This window comes from Saccostrea echinata, unplaced genomic scaffold (genome assembly GCF_033153115.1).
Source record: "Saccostrea echinata isolate AGI-Se365-2 ecotype Australia unplaced genomic scaffold, CSIRO_AGI_Sech_v1 ptg000016l, whole genome shotgun sequence".
Lineage (NCBI taxonomy): Eukaryota > Metazoa > Mollusca > Bivalvia > Ostreida > Ostreidae > Saccostrea > Saccostrea echinata.
The window spans coordinates 22,968,199-22,989,105 of record NW_026889765.1 but is presented as its reverse complement, the minus strand read 5'-3'; the positions used below and the strand labels follow the sequence as shown (position 1 = coordinate 22,989,105).

The following is a 20,907-nucleotide window of genomic DNA, read 5'->3' as shown; positions in this document are numbered from 1 at the left end:
GTGTAGTAACGTGTTTCATTCATACAATTCCTTCGATATGTGAAGCTCCCTGTACATGGTCATCGTATTTATTAGGATCGTAGAAGGACGTCTTGAATACAATAAGAATCCTGATTGAAAGAAATTATCTTTTTCTGTTTTGTTTTTGAATTTAAAAAGATCTAATATTTAATCGCCAAAATCCATGCATATATTAATAAGAGCTACAGAAGCCCAATAGTGCTCTAAATTTAGTCCATAAGTGATAAAATTACATAATTTAATATATAAAAGACACCAAAGAGTCTGCCACATCTGTTTCATATTTAGATATTTTACTGACTGTAAACGATAAAAGCCAATGAAGGAAGACCGAACCTCTGATAAGAGAGATAACTTTCCAAGTAAAAAATACGAATACTACTCATAGTTTTCATTATGAGAGTTTCATTATCGAGATCTTGGAGTAGTCAATTCGATCAAACCTGACATATGATGAAAACATTACCTTCTATTTCCTTTGCCTATACTTGTTCAAATTGTTTTATAATTAACAAAAAACATTTAAATTCAGTATTAAAAGCCTTATAAATTGAATAAGTTCTATCTTTTTAAGGACCATTTTAAAAATGTTTTAATGTTTCAAGTACCAAATGTAGAATTTTTATTAGTATTATATAAAAAAAATATTTACAAGAAAGGTAACTCTTGCTAACAGATGTATTTTTTTTCTAACAACTACATACAACATTGCGATATTCTGACTTAGGAAGAAGCGCTTATTATGTTTTCAAATATGAATTTAATAGGTATGATACTAAATATTATTTTCTTATACATCTCATATTTTTAAATTTATGTTGTGATAATAAAACATTACTCTTTCTATCCTCTGTGTTAAAATTTCTTCATATCATGATCCGACATAAAAATCATTTCTGAAAATATAAGCAGCGCTTCATACCTCATACTGTTTTCTATTCTCTATTGAGAAGTTGATGGCTCGTTTAATACCCCCCCCCCCCCTGTTGAGGGAGAGTATTAAAACGAGTCATCAACTTCTCAATAGAGAATACCTGTTTTCCCTTTGAAGCTGATGCTATAAAACAATATCTGTCCAATTTAGCCCCGCAAGGTATGTTGAAATTGTATGAATTTTTAATTATACTTTAGAATTCTTTTTTAAAAAAAATTCATTGGATGAAATTTTACATGAGTGGATTGAGGGATAATGAACCTTAAATAAAAGAACTTGTTTAGTTCCACTTATAACAGTCCATTCCAAGTGACTAGACTAATTGCTTGTTTACTCCCTCTGGCAAATACGTGTCCCATTACGGAGGTTGATTTTACAAATGGGAAAACGGTAGTATTAAGCGCATACCCACAATGACTTTAGTTGTAGATTCTTACACTGTTATTTTATAATGCATAAAAACAAATTCCATTTGACGTATTTTTGCCGTCTGTTACATGTATATTATCATCCAACGAATATCTTTTTTTTTTCCTTTTTTATGAAAACCGCTTCTCTTGAACAATTCATTTAAGGAATAACTGTCTTATTTTTTGGATTCATGATGTGATCAATCGAGTGGCTTGCGTGATAATTTGCATAAACGCCGAAGGCGTTTATGCATAAAATTATCATGCAAGCCAATCGATTGATCATCGTCATGAATCCAAAAAATCTGACAGTTATTCCTTATATTTACATGCTCCTGATTCTGCAAATTCCCGTGCTAATAGCCCCGCTTCTGTCTCTATTTGTCCCGCCCCGCACGTGATTTTTTTAACCGCGCCTATCGATGAACCAGTAGATTTATGTAGAAATAAAGCATTTTTACAATTTGTAATTTTATCTCGGACAAAGACATTGGAAATGTAAATATCAACTCTTAACTAGTTAGAACCGGTTTTTTATACATGATATATATATATATATATATATATATATATATATATATATATATATATATATATATATATATATATATATATATATATATATATATATATATATATATAGGCCCGTAGGAAGCAATTTCAGTTTGGGGGGGCACAGCCATACATTTTCAGTTGAGGGGGCACTATCAACCAAAATTTCCTTGACAAGCAAAAAAAAAAAAAAAAAAAAAAAAAAAAAAAAAAAAAAGGTCATCAGACGTTTTTATTGAGGGGGCACGAACATATAGTAGCTATGTTTTCTATAGTAATCTATATATCGGCAAAATTATTGGGGTTCCTATACGGCCATGATATATATATATTGTACGTATATAAATAGAGAGAGAGAGAAATATAAACAATAAAACTTCTTTCTTTGTACGCAAATTTAACAGTTGCAACCATTGCAAAAAAAAATCTACATAACAATTGCGGGCGGAAAAAAAAACAAAGACATCTTTTCGTATATGGTGTCACCCCTTTTTCTTTCCACTGGAAAGAAGAAGAAGAAGGGGATGACCCCATTTACGAAACAAGTGCCTGTGGGAAAAAATATGATGAAAATGACCTTTTAACTTTATCCCTGTTTTGGAGTTATCTTTCTTATTAGATGGTCAATGAACCTTAATCCCAGAACATCCTCACCTATTTTCTTTGAAGAAAAATAAACGTCTTTACATGGTGTCCTTCGCGGGTATGTTTTACTTGCGAGTGAAATTAATGGTGACGAGAATTCATGTAAACAAATATATGAAATGGGAGTTTTAAGGCATATACCGTGAATGTTATGTGTGATTCATAAGGAATTAAAGATTAAGAATCGGGTACGATGATATATTCTTATCATGTTTTCTTATAATGAACACAGTCAGTGCTTGGAAATCCCGATCAGCCGTTCCTCTGTCGTTCTATAACAACAAAGATGCAAAAGTTCAACACTACGCCGCATACTTTGAAATATAATTTTTGTTTGTATCGAAAGCTTGTATTCTATGGTACTTGGAAAGTGCTGCTAGAATCGTGTGGTTAACATGAATTGATAAATATTCCTTGATCGTATGTATAAAATGTAAAAAATTTGGTAAGGTTTCATGCGAAACTTTGGAATATTTTTTTCTGTGTCAGGAGAGTAGGATTCTAGCAGCACTTTTCATAGCCCAGTGATGTTTTTACATAATGATTTTCACTAAAAGAAATGAATTATCACCGGGGTAGTGTTGAACTTTTCACTTTTACATTAAGGCATTTTTTCTATTTATAGACGTCACGTGATGACGTCGCAGTGGAGTGCTTCTTTTAGCCTAAGACGCAATGACGTCTATATAATGGATAATAATAGTAAATGTTTTATCTATGGTTTTTCCGATTTATCAATGTTACATTTTACGAAAAAAGTCTAATTTTGCCGAAATATGATCTGGGTACTGCCTTAACATACCTGCGTTCTGTCTTTGTCGTGACTCTACATGTGAGCCATGTACAAAATCACCAGCTGATCAAAGATCCTGACTGCATTGTGTACTAGACATAATAAAGGATAGCTTTAGTTTATACTTTTTACTTAGTGATTCTTTGTTTGTGTGTTGTTGTTGTTTTTTTTTTTAAAGATTTTATCATTTTTTATGAGCATTTTAAATAAGATTTTGACAAAAGGTTTTTTTAATCTTCTTTTTTTTTAAGAAATGGGAAGAAATACAGCGCTAAACATACATACGGAAAGTTAGATGAATGAAGATGGATTGATTGCCTTAATGGGTTTTTTTTTAAAATTATTTTTCATTTTATTATTTTTTTATTATCATGTTATGTTTTATTTGTTTTTTAAGTTCATATACTCGCCGTTATTTCCTTTCTTTTGTGCTGTAGTTTCTTGTATTTGATAGAAGAAGAAAAATTGGCGTCTGGTGAGACAAATTACCTCATTGTCTAAACATAAAAGTTACACCCATTGAAGGAGTAACAGAGAAAACCATCTAAAAATTCTAGTTATCTTAACTATCTGTTTACAGAGCAAGCACTGGGCTATTGAAATGGGTCTGTATATTCATTATGGGGTGTTCAGGAGGAGAACATGTATGTTCAACCTTTCCCCTGAACTGAGCATTTGACCTTTGACCTCAAAATTAGTCAGAATTTGACAAGACATGCCGAAAATTTTCTCTCTTATCCGTCAGTGTCTATATTTTTTTTTAAAATCTATTTTTTCTAGCCCTTTAATGTCTTGGTAACCATAATTTTTAAAGTTTTTATATAGATAGCATTATTTATACAGGCACAATGTAAAATTGTTCTTAATGGTGAATAATCATGAATACATGTACACTTTTCTTTATCTACACCCAAAAGAATATACCTTTATAATAAAGGTAAGTATAGGCAAGTAGCACAGGACCTGTCCCCATATTTTCCCGAGAATAGTTTTTGCTTTCAGGGGGTCTGTGTTTTGCCCTGATCACGATTCGTTTTGTGTACTGGATTTATGAGTTTGATCACTGTTCTATTTAAATTGTTATCTTGAACTTTTCTTTTTGATTTGAATATTTTCATTGAAAGGCCGGTCCTCATCCGCTTAATTTTTGGTGCAGCGATTTTTTTTTTTTGTCGATTGATTGATTGATATTGTTTAACGCCGAGTTGGCAATATTTCAGCCATATATCGACGGGAAATGAAAGTATGGATTGCCCTTTCTCCTCAACATTTTGTGCAATTTTGTTTTTCTTCTTTTTTTCTTTTAGAATTTTATGTTTTTCTTTTCTCTAAACTTCTTTTCTTTTTTTGTCATTATTATTTTTTGTGTTTGCCTTTTAAATTTTTTTGGCGTGTCCAGGTTTTCTAGGCTTTTCTCGCCAGCCTAACACCCTCCCCCACTTGCGCTTCGTTGCCCTTATACGAATACTTCCAGGTTTAAACTATCAAACTTAATATATGTTCAAGCTATCCAAAATCTTTGGAAAAAAAACAACATCCGGTTCGTGATGTTTTGACGTTTTTACCTATTTTTATGGTTAAAAATATCTTATGACACAATACCGTATATTATAAGCAGTTTCAGGTGAAATAAGAGACAGATAGAAGTTTTATTTCGGACGTAAAACTCTGCACACGATGACGATCGGGTGGGTTACCCTCGATGTCGGTGACCAAGTAAGTATAATATAACCTGATAACCTGCCTATAACACTGTATAACATGTATAAGTAGCCCTGAAATAGATATCGATTGTTCACACCTATGAAATCTTAATCATGTTAATAGGTATTTAATCTTTCCATAAAAAAGGGTAAACACATGTCTATACCAACACATGAACGATTTGTAATTAAGAAATAAAGATGAATTTCATTTTCTATTCAACTATGAACAATACAATAATATGTTGACGGTGCGACCGTTGGGCGAGCGCATTGTACACTTAATTTTAAAATCCGCCTCTTCAAACCGCACGAGACATTTGGAACGTCTAGACTGTGACGTCACATGACGTCGTTATACATCTGCATTTTCATAAACGAAGTTTGAAAAGTGCAAAAATTTTAACAAAGAACGTTTAATCTACTATCTGTATGCAATATCCATTAAATTAAGGTGAGTTTATTTTTTGTGAATTTTTAGTTGTTGTTACTGCGTGGCCAAGTTACAGCGAGAACAACTAGTGATGCATTGTGGGTCCAGAGTTACTGTGGAAAAAAATTCTATTGAATAAATGTGCAGTAGTCCGAATTTTCTCTTTGCCCAGGCATTGTCGTTAGAGCTCACAGTGATGAGTGGCGCTTTGCGCCGCTGCGCTCGCTATTAAAGGTGAACACGATTCATAAAAAGGAATGTGTCAGCCATATTCAATTGGATTCTCGCTTTATCTGAGGGTCCCTATATAAAGGCCCTGACATGGTCACTGTTCAGTGTAATCAATCGTCATCGGTGGAGAAAGGATGTATGCTATACAGCACTCGGTAGCAACAAAATATAATGTGTACCTATTCTAATGTAAGAGAGAAAGATATCAAGAAACTTACAACAGTTGCACAGGTCAGTGCAGTATACAAACAAACACTTGTAAATACACGTAACTGGTAGGAGTGAAACGGTTCACCGCGGTATTTTTTCTCGGTTCGATACACGGTACAAAATCTCTATTTTCGGTTCGGTTTGTTTTTCGGTCGGGATCGTCATTCAGTCGGGTTTGGCATAAGGTATAAACATGCTTCTCAGTGTAATTAGTTAAAAAACGTAAATTTTTGTGGACTTACAGTTTGTAAAATAATTTTTAACAGTCAAATCAATTAAATTGATTTCTTCTATCCATTTTGCACATAAATTATTTGATTAGATCAAGTAAAAGGAAGCATAAAACATGTAAAACAACAGGTAAATTTGTTTCCTTCTATCAAAATGTATCGTATCGAAAATAACCGAACCGAGACCAAATTTTACGATACGTATCGAACCGTGAAGAAGGCATATCGTTTCACCCCTAGTAACTGCTATAAAATGTAAACAAAGGTAATGCAAGATAACCATCACGAACACGGGTGGCCATTCGACGCCGATACCCATGACAATAAAGCAGTCACGTGTAACGAATGCGAAGAGTATACGATGGTGCTGATATCGTAGATAGTAATATTGAAAATGGCGTATGCCTATGTACGAGTCGTGTTCAGCTTTAAGTCAAAAGGCAACTATTGAAAGAGATTTGGTGAATTGTTTTCAAGGGGGAAAAAGTCAGATTTGACTAATACTCAAAAAAGTTAAACTTTGTTTAAATAGTAAATGTTCAAAAATTACTAAAAATATCATGCTCATAAGTCATTTATTAAAGGAATGCATTTATAATAGCTAACCAAGTTAAGCAGAATAGCCTAGATTGGGACAGTTTCTGCTTTATGTTGTAGCCTATCCTTCTCATGCCTGCAGGTAACACATAGGGCCTCCACAGATCATCACTCATTGTCTCATTTCTAGTGGATGCTGCTGTTCTTGCTCCATTCCAGGATTAACATCCAACGTCTTTTCCTCCCTTTCTACTGTTTGGTGTCATGTTGTTCACCCATGCTTTCTTCTTTCTTCTGGTGCCCATGTTAGCACGATGTTATAAGTCAGTGGTAGGATCTTATCTTAGTAAATGTGCAAAAGATAGTTTTTGATAGACACAATTTTAGCAAGAGTTATTTCCCGTCGGTTGCCATGTTGGAGGTGTACAAGCCTGAATTCCTTCATTATTCAACCAATTTAAACTTGTCATACTGGGCAATTAAGATAACACAATTTTTCTTACGAATTTATGTTAACACAACCTTTCTTTAATTCATAATTTTAGTGTTTTAAAGATTTTTTTCCTTTTCTACCATACAAGTTTAAAATTGGTTGCTCAAAGAGGAAAAAATCGCAAGTTGGACCTCCAAGATGGTGGCCAAAGGTAGTAACTCACAGGGAAAATACAGTCAGATGAAAACTATCTACAATAAACTTCTATCTTCCCCTGCTTCCTTCCATCTTCGCCAGCCAAGGGAGACGATCCGCTCCTCTCCTTTTTTCACTTATTGGTCTCATCCTTGCTCTCTCTAACAGGCTCTTCTCTTCTCAGTGAATCTTTCCATTTTATCTTCATTAAGCATTTGTTCTGAAAATGTGTCTATCATCTTGTTGTCTCCTTTGTTTATTTTCCATGTTTCACTTGACTTCCATTTAAGAGCACTGATAGTACAAGCATTTTGTACAGTTTTAATTTATTTTTTAATCTGGTAAAGTGTTCCTTGGTTTTGAGAGTATGTTTGAAATTTAATGACTCCCATTCCCTCTCCCTCTGGTGTTTCTGTAGCTCCTAATTATGTATATGAGTCTACATCTTCTATTTCTTCTCCTTATTGTATATTATTTTCCCAGGATCGAAAGATCCCGGGGGTATATTGTTTTTGTCCTGTACGTCTTTCTGTTTGTCTGTCTGTCTGTTGTCAACTTTAACCTAGCCCATAACTATTGCGCTGTCAAGGGTAAAGCTTTAATATTTGACATGAGTGTTCATTATGACAAGACGTTTCCATTGGTACAGAAATTTTTGATCATGTGACCTCAACTGTGACCTTTGACCTACAATTGAAAAACTTTAACATTGGCCATAACTATTGCACTGTAGTCTACGTCCCACTCCAGAATTGTGTTACCATCGGGGGCATGGTGTTTCACAAACACATCTTGTTCTCCTTGTTTCTGGCATTTATTCTCAATTCTTCTGTTTTCCCAACTTTAACTTTGAGTCCCATTCTCCCTACTTCTTTGAACATATTTGTTGTTATCCTTTGTATGTGTTGTTTTGTTGATGATAAGAATGTGAAATCATCTGCAAAATCTAAAAACATCCAATTTATTGTTAAAATATCATCATGTCCCAGTCTCTCCATTCTTCACTGACCTCCTCATTATCCAGCCCATGGCTCTCAGAAATAAAAATCAAACATGTTACAGCCTTATTTCACACCTATTTTTTACATCTCTATGGATGGAATCAAAAGCTTACACTTCATAAAATGCAAAGGCTTAGCATGCCTAGGGGTTATCATTCACTTGTATCCTAAAATATTTTCAATATTTTATGTTTAGTGCGAAATTCATACATGCTATATTGAAAACTGAAACTAGTTGCAGCACATAATATAGGCAATTGCAATGGTCGAATTTAGCTACATGTACATTACTCATATTGAATATACAGATTTAAGATTACCAACTTGACAACTGTCAATAACCATGATAACCAACAAAAGTTTTAAAGTAATCTTTTTAATGACTCTATTATTTATTTATTCATTTATTTTTTTTTTTTTTATTTGACCCAAACCTCAAGTAAATGTCTGTCCTAGTTTTTTCCAAAGCATATATATTAATTTCTGTTATGGGAATGAAAAGTTAACAATTATTTTCATTATATTTTCCTTAGGCATTGGTCTACAATCATGAAGGAGTAGCACGGACAGAAAATGGACCACAACGGGCAAGTTATTTTTTTTCATTTTTGTACTAGCAGACTGATTGAAATCAGCCCTTAAATTGTGTTGTGTGTGGTGTGTTTAGCTCACCTTAGTCGAAGTCTCATGTGAGCTATTTTGATCCAAATTTTTCAATTGTCTGTCTTTGACATTGTAGTTGTAAACTTTTCACATTTTCATCTTCTTCTCAAGAACTCTGGGCCGATTTCAGCCAAACTTTGCACAGAGTATCCTTGTGTTAAAGGGATTCAAGTTTATTCAGGTGAAGGGCCACACCTTCTTCCAAGGGGAGATAATTAAGAAATAGTGAAATTTGGGTGGAGTCATTTAAAAAGAACCCACTGTTGCAGGAAAGGTGAAACTTATATAACAGCTTCCTGACATGGTGAAGAGACAAGTTTGTTCAAATCAAAATCTCTGGGGTAAGGAGGGGCCACAATGGGGTTTCAAATTTTTACATAGGAAAAATCTTTAAAAATCTTCTCAACAACAGCAAAGCCATAATTAGTCATATTGATATGGAAGCATCTTCAGGTAGTATAGATTCAAGTTTGTTCAAATCATGGCCCCAGGGGGTAAAGAAGGGCCACAGTGGGTGATCAAAGTTTTATATAGGCATATGTAGGGGAAAAAACTGCTGATGAAGAGAAGGGCAATGGTGACTCAGGTGAGCATTGTGGCCCATGGGCTTCTTGTCTTATATCCTAGTTCATGATATGCAGTGATTGAATAAAAAAATCTGCAGGAAAGAGAAATACCTTTGATAGTTAATTTTAAAATTTATATTCATTCAGTCTTCTGATAAAGCTTCTTTGTTTTCACTCCATAATATGAACTTTAAAAAGTGCAGTAAATTCATGTGTAATATTTTATTAGAATAATGAAATTTTTTCCAGATGTTTCTTTGGCGTGAACGCTATGAAGTTTTAAAACGAAATGCAGCTAACCAGAATTCCTATCTTGTTGTGCAGTACAAAGATGGGCGAGTTGAGCATAGAAAAGGGTAAAACATTGCCTCATAATTTAAGATTATTCTATAGACATTCAATCCAACAGTTGAATAAAAAATGGTTATGTATATCTAACTTTTAAAAAAATTACCAATAAATGCTGAGACAAAGTATGGGATATATTATGAATCTGTAATCTATATACAGTACATTTGTTTGTTTGTTTTTTTTTATTTCAGACCATGTGTTATGTTTACAAATCCCCTTGAGCATTATAAGATTGAGATTCGTGACATGATATCTTTGGATGCCAATGAAGCATTGGTTATATACAGGGAAGATTCCGAGACAAAGAATGTGACCAGATACGTTCAGTATGGCCCCACCCTTGTTATGCCTCAGGCTAATGAATGGTAACAAGAATTGATACTTTTTTTTGTATATAAAACAAAATGTAGATTTTTTTCTGTTTGTAGTATTGAATGATTGGTTGCAAAGTACTCTGTTGTTGATTTTAAATTTTGATCCTATGATGTTTTGTAAGTACATAATATATTGGTGGTTGTGGAGAATATTTCATTAACCTATGGAATGTTGTCATAATTTCTATCAATTATTGAAATTTCAGGTTCCATTCCTTTAGCTGGCATGGCACAGACCCAGAAAACAAGACACAGTTAATCCCTAATGCTCACCAGTTCCAGAAACTTCAGATCATTCCCGGCCAGTTCTACTACAATGTAAGTCTACTACACTGAGAAGTCTCTGATATTATTCCAAATTGTAAATTATTTTCAAATTGAAAATATTATCTGCATACAGTTTGTTCAGCTACATGAAGTGCAATGTTTAAGAAGAAACTGTATGCTATGATTTGTTTCATTTCATATTTCCACATGTCAGACCAGTAACAATGAATTTCTCAAACTATGATTTGGTTTAGAGTACCCCATAAGATAGTTGTATAGTACTGTATCCCCCCCCCCCCCCCCCCCCCCCCGAACAAAAAAAAAAAAACAGACAAACAAACAAACAAAAAAATCCCACAGGAAGTGGATTGTGTACTCCAAAGATTAAGTCAAAAAGTCAATTTATTTAGCTGCATTGTAAGGAATAAAGTTAAAAAAAATCAATTTTCATAATAAAATTTTGATATGTTATGATAAACAATGTCCTGGTACCTTTTCCCCAGGTTGATGAAGTGCGAACAAAAGATGATGCCCCAATCAGAGTTAAGCTAATGGTATTTTATGAGTTAAAAGACATAGAGACCATGGTGAGTTATATACATTTACATGTATTGATGACTGACAAATAAAACTAAATTAAAGAACAAGTAAAATAAGGCCCAAATTGGCCTTTCATGTGGCACAATAGAATTTAAAATGCAGTTAAAAATTGTGATGTTGTGTGTTCAAAATATTGAATGAATTTTCAAATTTGATTTTAATTACTTGTATATAAAGTATGTAAAATTGGTAGGTAGAAAACCACAGAGATTCATCAAAAAAGGCTCTTAGCTTAATTTTTTACCATTAAAAAACTATCTTCTGGGTGAATAGTTAAATGTGCTAATACATGTAATTATTTCAGCTGAATGCCACTAAAGACCCAATAGCAGATATTGTCAAGTATGTATTTCTTTATCTTTTAAAGTGTTTTTCATTTCAATTTGTTTCCATAAATCTTTAATAACATATTGTTACATTAGCCACAAATCTATGTTTGTGGATGTAGTGTACATAGTAAGAAGAGATTGTACATGTAAAGGTATTTTTCTGAATTTTTCACATATGTATGTTACATGAAGAGAAAGTCTGTCAGTTCTTGTTCAGTCTGAGCAGTGAATAACAAATTATAAACATATGAATGAATACAAATACTGAAACATATATTAATATATGTACATGTACAATGTATTGTGTATACAAAACAGATTACATTGATGTATTGTAACATTTGAAGTACATGTATGTGGTTCTAAAATTCCTTCTTTTAGGCATAAAAGAATATAATTAATTAAGCTTATAAAAAAATTTCCTGACCCCCCCCCCCTTTCTCCATTGACCACTCAAACCACAACCATATTGGCTTCAAACTCAATATTCAAATATTCATGAACCCCTCCCCCTTCCCCCCTCAAACCACAACTATATTTGTTTCAAAATCAATATTTAAAATGACTGGGGGATATTTTTGATTGAAAATCAAAATTATCATATGACTCTGGTTTATTTACTTTCTGATTTTTGCAGCTGTGTGTGTGCTGATGTTGTCGCCTTTGCTGCCAAACACAGGTAAAAACCAGGAATAGAAACATTTATACAGTCATGTATTTTATTATTTTGAAAATCTTGCATCTACCTATGGATTAGGCCTTTTTAGCTCACCTCAATGAAGTTGGGGGAGCTTATGTAATACCCTCAGCGTCAGCGTCCCAGGTTAAGGATTTTGGAGCAGTTTTCTTTTCAAGTACATGTACTTCTATGGCCTATATTAGTCAGAGTTGCATGGAGGATGCTTCTAGTGTGTTTCATTGTACCAGTCAAGGTTTCAGATGCTGCAATTTCAGCTAAAGAATGACCAGGTTAATGTTTTTGGAGCAGGTTAAAGTTCTTGGAGCAGGTCTCATTTCCAAGTTAAACTATAAGCCCTATATTGACCAAACTTGCATGGATGATACATCTAAGGATGCACACTACTGAACTTGCTTCGGATGCTGGATCTGACCTACATTTTCCGGATGAGTGACTAGGTTAAAGTTTTTGGAGCAGATCTCATTTCCAAGTAACTATAAGCCCTATATTGACCAAACTTTCATGGATGATACATCTAAGGATGTACACTACTGGACTTGCTTCGGATGCTGGATCTGACCTATATTTTCCGGATGAGTGACCAGGCTAAAGTTTTTGTAGCAGATGTCATTTCCAAGTATCTATAAACCCTATATTGACTAAACTTGCATGGATGATACATCTAAGGATGTACACTACTGGACTTGCTTCGGATGCTGGATCTGACCTATATTTTCCGGATGAGTAACCAGGTTAAAGTTTTTGGAGCAGATCTCATTTCCAAGTAACTATAAGCCCTATATTGACTAAACTTGCATGGATGATACATCTAAGGATGCATACTACTGGACTTTCTTTGGATGCTGGATCTGACCTAAATTTTCCAGATGAGTTACCAGGTTAAAGTTTTTGGAGCAGATGTCATTTCCAAGTAACTATAAACCCTATATTGACCAAACTTGCATGGATGATACATCTAAGGATTCACACTACTGGACTTGCTGCGGATGCTGGATCTGACCTACATTTTCCGGATGAGTAACCAGGTTAAAGTTTTTGGAGCAGATCTCATTTCCAAGTAACTATAAGGCCTATCTGAACCAAACTTGCATGGATGATGTATCAAGGGATGAACAATCTCAAAACTTGCTTGGGATGCTGGATTTGACTTATATTTTCTGGATGAGTGACTAGTTTTAAGTTTTCAGATAAGTATATTCCTAAGTAACTGCAAGCCCTATCAGACCAAAATTGCATAAATGTTGCATCTAAGGATGCACACTCCTAGATTATTAGTTTAGTGTGGGACTTTGCCTTACTTAAAGACAACATTCGTTTAGGTGAGCTCTGTAATCTCTGATTACCTATGTTTTTTCTAATTAATTCCCTTATCAGAAAATCTTTTGTAGAAGAGAGCAGATATAGTAGCTCATGTGACAAGGAAAATAATTTTCATAAACATCTCTCTTAACTCTGATATGCAAATATAAATACTTGAGAAAGAAATCAGATGCAAAACAATTATAAATTATTTATTTATTAATCAAACATTTCATGCAATCCCTCCCTTTTCTGTTTGGTAAAGAAATGAAAATTATATCACATCAAAGCATTATTGATAATTTTATTTTTACTTGCAGCTATATTGAATTCATGGAGAATTCATCAGAACTTAACGACCTTGCTAATTACCCTCAACTCAGGGAACGCAGCAAAAAGATCGGATACGAAATTTCAAAAATGGTGTATCGTGGGTACCACGCTCACCCAGAACTGCAGCGCATTCATGATACAGCAACCCAGACCCGCACAAGGCTTAAACTTGCTGTATGTAGATGTATTACTGTATACAGGGTTATTTTCGCCCCGTGTTATTTTCGCCCTTTCACACTTGCAAACAATTTTGCTTAGTTTTAAATTCACCAAGTCACAATTCTGTTCAAGAAATTATAATGTGTTTTTTGAATGTGACCCATTTTAAATTCACCCGCCTGTGAGTAGGACCAACGGGGCGAAAATAAAACGGGGGCAAAAATTTCCCTGTATACAGTATAAGTATTTAATACTAAATCTACATTTAGGATACTTGTACATGTATTTAATCTGCCATAAATGCAAATTCCAAGAAACATAATTTCTTTTACTGTAAATACAAGTGATAGAGTGATAAACAGTGCATCACTATGCTTGTTTCATGTTCTCTTCAAATGTTAGAATCCAAAGAACTGTTTGCTTTTGCATTGCTAAACCATATCTCATTTTTAGCTCACCTGAGCTGAAAGCTCAAGTGAGCTTTTCTGATCACCCGTTGTCCGTCGTCCGTCCGTCTGTAAACTTTTCACATTTTCAACTTCTTCTCAAGAACCACTGGGCCAATTTTAACCAAACTTGGTACAAAGTATCCTTGGGGGAAGGGGAGTTTAAATTGTTAAAATAAAGGGCCAAGTCCACTTACAAGGGGAGATAATCAAGAAAAGACAAAAATAGGGTGGGGTCATAAAAAAATCTTCTTCTCAAGAACCACTGGGCCAGAAAAGCTGAAACTTATGTGGAAGCATCCTGGGATAGTGTAGATTCTAAATTATTCAAATCATGACCCCCGGGGGTAGGGCGGGGCCACAATAGGGAATCCAAGTTTTACATTGAAATATATAGGAGAAATCTTTAAAAATCTTCTTCTCAAGAACCACTGGGCCAGAAAAGCTGAAACTTATGTGGAAGCATCCTGGGGTAGTGTAGATTCTAAATTGTTCAAATCATGACCCCCGGGGTAGGGCGGGGCCACAATAGGGAATACAAGTTTTACATTGAAATATATAGGAGAAATCTTTAAAAATCTTCTTCTCAAGAACCACTTAGCCAGAAAAGCTGAAACTTATATGGAAGCATCCTGGGGTAATGTAGATTCTAAATTGTTCAAATCATGGCCCCCGGGGGTAGGGCGGGGCCACAGTAGGGAATACAAGTTTTACATTGAAATATATAGGAAAAATCTTGAAAAATCTTCTTCTCAAGAACCACTGAGCCAGAAAAACTGAAACTTATGTGGAAACATCCTGGGGTAATGTAGATTCTAAATTGTTCAAATCATGGCCCCCGGGGGTAGGGCGGGGCCACAATAGGGAATACAAGTTTTACATTGAAATATATAGGAAAAATCTTTAAAAATCTTTTCTCAAGAACCACTGGACCAGAAAAACTGAAACTTATGTGGAAGCATCCTGGGGTAGTGTAGATTCTAAATTATTCAAATCATGACCCCCGGGGGTAGGGCGAGGCCACAATAGGGAATCCAAGTTTTACATTGAAATATATAGGAAAAATCTTTAAAAATCTTCTTCTCAAGAACCACTTAGCCAGAAAAACTGAAACTTATGTGAAAGCATCCTGGGGTAGTGTAGATTCTAAATTGTTAAAATCATGACCCCCAGGGGTAGGGCGAGGCCACAATAGGGAATCCAAGTTTTACATTGAAATATATAGGAAAAATCTTTAGAAATCTTCTTTTCAAGAACCACTGAGCCAGAAAAGCTGAAACTTATGTGGAAGCATCCTCAAGTAGTGTACACTCTAAATTGTTCAAATCATGACCCCGGGGATGGGGGGGGGGGGCACAATAGGGAATCCCAAGTTTTACATTGAAATATATAGGAAAAATCTTCTCAAGAACCACTGGACCAGAAAAACTGAAACTTATGTGGAAGCATCCTGGGGTAGTGTAGATTCTAAATTTTTCAAATCATGGCCCCTGGGGGTAGGGTGGGGCAACAATAGGTATTACAAGGGGGGAAGTCTGGTAATGAATAGCATGGCCAAAGTTACTCAGGTGAGCGATGTGGCCCATGGGCCTCTTGTTAATGTAGTAAGATCAACATTTGTACCTATATTTTAGTATGAAAAGGAAGAGCAACAACAGAACATGACAGATCTCAAGCTCAAGAATGACAGAGATCGCCTCAATCTGGGTATTTTATTAATATTCATGATAGATATTAAATTTATTTTTTTATGTTAACTTGTAAATCTAGAATGAGTGTTTTATAAACTTCAAACTGTCAAATTAATGTAAAAGGATGAATATTATTTGCAATATTTTTGTTGATAATTACGGAGAAGGAAACTGGTCTTGTAACTTTTTTTCTATTTCTCTCTTTGTAGAACAAACAATGGAAATTGAAAGTTTAAATCACAAGCAGAATATGGAAAAGTAAGTCACATTTGTTTTTGGACATTATAACAATAACTTGCTATTAATTTTGTATACTTTCGTCTGAAATTCTGAAATCTCAAATAGAGGCCCTTGGGCCACATTGCTCACCTGAGTCTCTATGTCTTGCTGTTCTATATCAGCATATTTTTTATACCTATATATTCCTATGTAAAACTTTGATCACCCATTGTGGCTTAAATCTACACTATGTAATGAAGTGTTCACATAATTTCTGGCCCACTGGTTCTTGAAAAGAAAAATTTCTGAAAGATGCCATTAAATTTTCACTTATTCATAATTATCTCCCCTTGAAAGAGGATGTTGCCCATCATGACAATAGACAAATTTTGGTCAGAAAAGCTCACTTGAACCTCTGCTTCAGGTGAGCTAAAAATGTTTTTTCATCAGGTGTAGAATGAACACAATAATACCTGTTTCATTAAGCTGTTGCAGTAACTTCTAGACAACATGTATTTTATTCTTTGCAGGGCAGCAGTAGAACACAGACTTGGTCTGAGGATCCAGGAGGAGGAAAAAAAGAGGGACCGATGGACAGAAGAAAAGATGGCTGCTCTGGAGGTAAAGGGAGTTAAAAGTCTTAACTAGCCTCAGGATCATAAAACATCATAGCATCAAGTTAAAATCTATGTATAGCACCAAAATCAAACATTGCTAAGTAAATTGGTAGTCTAACCATTGACAACTCTTCACTGTTGTTTTTGGAAACTAAACATTACATATACCTGGTTATCATCCAGTGTTCAAAAAATAAATTTTAAAGTTCATTTGAACTTCAGTATCTTGAACATTGATATCTTGAAAATCATGGATATGTTAAAGTGAGTTGGAGGATCTCAAAGTTTTTTCTCAGCCCCATTGAGTTTGAGATTAAAAGGTTTGACTCTGTGATAAGTATGTAAAAAATGTTGGATATATTTCTGTTGTCAGGCAAAGAAGGAGGATGATAAAGTATTCCTCCAGCACATAGGTGAACTACGCAAGCTTGGAGTGGATCTTAACCAGTATTTACAATCCGAGGCCCAGCAACCACAGAAAGTAATCCGCATCGCGGCCGGAGATAAGGCAGCTAACTTCCACCTTCACCGCAACTAGACATAGGACAAAAGTGTCACCTAACTGAGGGGAACTGAGGTTCAACATGCTAAAAGGCATTAAACTAATGAAAGCAAACTTCTGATTTTCCATTGTTAAGAATTTCTATTAGGTAATCGATTCTGAATCTCCAATAAAACATAAATTTGGCTATGTTTAAAAATATGAATCCTGGTACATGTATTACATTGAATTTATACTTTTGAAATTATGGGACATGGTAGAGAGTGACTTTTTTTCTTTCTAGAATTGTTCTCTCTTTTAATGTGCTATACCTTTTTATTCAATTGAATGTTAATTAACATTATTTTCAAACTGAAGGCTTTTAGGTAAATATCACCTTGTAGCATTGCAGACACATACACATACATGTAGCGGGTTGCATTGTCTATTTACACGAATTAATAGCATTGTATATTATACATAATATTTTCCAAGATTGAGATTTTATCCTTGATTGAGATTTCTTGCATTTTCTTTTTTAACCAAACATTGCCTTGTTATGCTTATTTTATATGTCAAGTTTTGAACCAATCATTGGTGAGATTTTCATTTCATTTAACTATTTACATTTGAAGTGTGGATATTTGATTTCATTTAATGTAAATAATTCTCAACTTAAATTTGGATAAACAGAATTACAGTCGATCTTGGTATCTCTAGCATTGATATCACAAACTGAGTTGGAAGTCCCAAGCATTTTTATGCCCCCCTTCGAAGAAGGAAGGGCATATTGCTTTGCTGCTGTCTGTCGGTCAGTTGGTCCACCAACAGTGTGCGTTCATTTTCTTCGCAGAGGTTGCACCTACTGAAATGAAATTAGGTATACAGATTTATTATAAGAATATCTAGGTCAGGTTTTGTTTTTCAATATGATCGAGCAAATTTTGATAGAGTTATGCCCCTTGGACTTTAGAAAAAATTCCAATTATTTACTTTATTTATTATCTCTGCAAAGGTTGAACAAATTAATTACTGATATGCTATGAGAAACGTTTTTGCCAAAGATGAGATGTAGAAGTATTTCTGATTGATGCACCTCAGATAGTACCGGTAGATGACCCCTATTGATTTTAAGTTCAAAAGGTCAATTTCATTTCCAAGTACACTGCCCATAATGTATACTGCCCATAATAAAGGCTTGTGCACCCTATAATGTATGTCCAGGGGGGGGGGGGGGGGGGGATAAGTGTTTCACAAACATCTCATTTTTCTCTCTATTTTAACCTAAATATCTAGAATCTTTGGATATCTTAAATTTTTGGTCCCATCGAGTTAGAGACAACGAGGTTTGACTGTATTTTGAATGATTTTAGTTGTTTATTGTGACTTTTGAGAACATTTCTGAGAATGTTTACAGAAGTGAAATTTATTGAATATGCCATTTTTACATCATTTTATCATTGGAATACCAGTGAATCATCATGTGTAAACATGTAAACTTAGTCCCATTTTTTGTCAAGAATTTTTAAGTACATGTATTTACATTTATTTACATACAGTACATGTTGATCAAACAGTAGAACATGCGTTTGTTTGTTAAATTTCAAACAGTAGAACATGTTTGTTTGTTAAATTGCAAACTAACTTCAAATTCAAGTTTATCTTTTGATTTACCATATATTGTGCAATGGACAATCTTCCTTTTATTTCAAATGGAACAAACACATTTCTTTTTGTTGTAGTAATAGTAGTACATGTATTTAAAAGTTTGGGGGTTTTTTTAAGTAACAATTTATTACCACAATAAGCTTTTTAATTCTTTAAGTAAAACATACATTTACTTAAGGTTATTTGCATGGCATATTTATTTATACATTTCCAAATCTATTCTTTTTATTCTGAACAGCCGTGTATAGAGTTATTTCTGCATCAGTTTTTATATTTTGCTATACTGTTATTTTCTCTCCATATAATTTTATATTTAAAGTTAACTTTTATGATTCTTTTTTTTTTTATCTATGTTATGTATTGTTAGTCCCTTTATGACCACTGTAAACCTCACAATACCTCATATTTATTTATGTATTAATTTATGTTTAAACCATAATCAATTAATTAAACACAACTGTTTTATACAGTAAAACATCCTTGTAACAAAGTGCCTGTGGCAAACAATTTTGATTCATTATAAACATAACGAGCTACATCAAATACATTCATAATATGTTTTAATACTACAGAGAGTGAAAGTCACTTCACTATAAGCATGAATTCATTATAAGAGTGGTAGCTGTAACCATGTTTAACTGTATAGTTACAATTCTGTGACTGTAAATCAGCATTTAAATAAATAAAAATTACTTTCATACCAAATTAAACATTTATGAATTTTTTTGATGTTCAATTGGGCTACAGATTTCTGTTACCAGAGTACTTTGTCTGAGGGGGAGTGGGGAAGGGGGGGGTATGAATTCTAGGTGTGTAAATATGGCCCACTATCGTTATATATAATGTCATATATAGTAAGGATATACACGTAGCCACGTTTCTATTCTGCAATTGTCTTTCCAAAATCAAGTCAACAAATCAATTCTGGGGTCAGTACAAGATGTAAGGCCATTAACCTTCCCCATCACTTAGAAATGTGAGTATGACATTGTAAAATCAAAAAAAGTATCCAGTTTCAATATTTATTCAATTTATCACAGGAATGTTATTCAATGTAAAAATACAAAAGTACATGCAAAATTTGGAAAATACATAAACAAAAATACATTTATTTAATACATACTGAGAATCACATTTTCATAACAAGGGTATACATATATATAATTTCACTTGAACTATTTTCTTTTATTTAATGAACTAATAACTAAAAATTTGAAGATAAAATCAGTTAAAATAAAGAATTGGTTGATCAAATTAGTAGAGCATAAAAAATTTAAACACTTGATGTTTTATTCCTTGAGTATGGGGTCAGAATTTTGGGTTTGTTTATTATAATCAAAAGGTTCAACACAAAATCTAAATTTCAGATCAACACGGAACATGAGATTTCAGAAGTACAGATAAATAGGACAGGCTTTGTGATGGTTTTGATCCCATCCAAGGCTTTTCCATAATGAACAATCAAAAATGCAATTGTAAGGAAGAAGAAAAAAAAACCCATTAAATATATATTTTATAACAACACAAATCATATAGCTTCAGTATCTGTAGGGTGGGATAATTCTGACAACTTGCAAACCTTCAATAAATTACATTCACACCGTCATTTGTACATGAATATATGCTTGAATACAGTTGGTAAAAAATTGGACTATCCAAGCCTGGCAGTGAAAAAAATAATTGAACATAAATGATTTTCATTTTCACAAGAAATTGAGCACGAATTAAACTGAAGCAAAACGAGATCATGGAATGGATGATATGATACTCAAAACAGCTGTAAAAATTGTAAAGACATTAATCATGTCCTCCCTGA

At 33.8% G+C, this 20,907-nt stretch overlaps 1 protein-coding gene across 1 annotated transcript; it reads left to right on the top strand.

The window, feature by feature from the left end:
• The first annotated feature begins 4,893 nt into the window (after nucleotides 1–4,893).
• Nucleotides 4,894–19,341, top strand: LOC133189023 (uncharacterized). The gene is made up of 13 exons (XM_061324465.1): nucleotides 4,894–5,071; nucleotides 8,862–8,915; nucleotides 9,807–9,913; nucleotides 10,100–10,273; nucleotides 10,489–10,600; nucleotides 11,053–11,136; nucleotides 11,454–11,491; nucleotides 12,116–12,157; nucleotides 13,798–13,984; nucleotides 16,050–16,122; nucleotides 16,316–16,364; nucleotides 16,856–16,946; nucleotides 17,316–19,341. Exons 1-13 carry the CDS (start codon nucleotides 5,033–5,035, stop codon nucleotides 17,478–17,480), a joined length of 1,215 nt encoding a protein of 404 aa, XP_061180449.1. The 5' UTR covers nucleotides 4,894–5,032; the 3' UTR covers nucleotides 17,481–19,341.
• The last annotated feature ends 1,566 nt before the right edge of the window (nucleotides 19,342–20,907 follow it).

What these genes read in the sequence shown, in the direction of transcription:
- LOC133189023 (XM_061324465.1), top strand. Translation starts at nt 5,033, where the DNA reads ATGACGATCGGGTGGGTTACCCTCGATGTCGGTGACCAA. An exon ending in GCCTTTGCTGCCAAACACAG is followed by an intron (nt 12,158 to 13,797) that starts GTAAAAACCAGG and finishes TTTTACTTGCAG; the next exon opens with CTATATTGAATTCATGGAGA. An exon ending in AAAAGATGGCTGCTCTGGAG is followed by an intron (nt 16,947 to 17,315) that starts GTAAAGGGAGTT and finishes TTCTGTTGTCAG; the next exon opens with GCAAAGAAGGAGGATGATAA.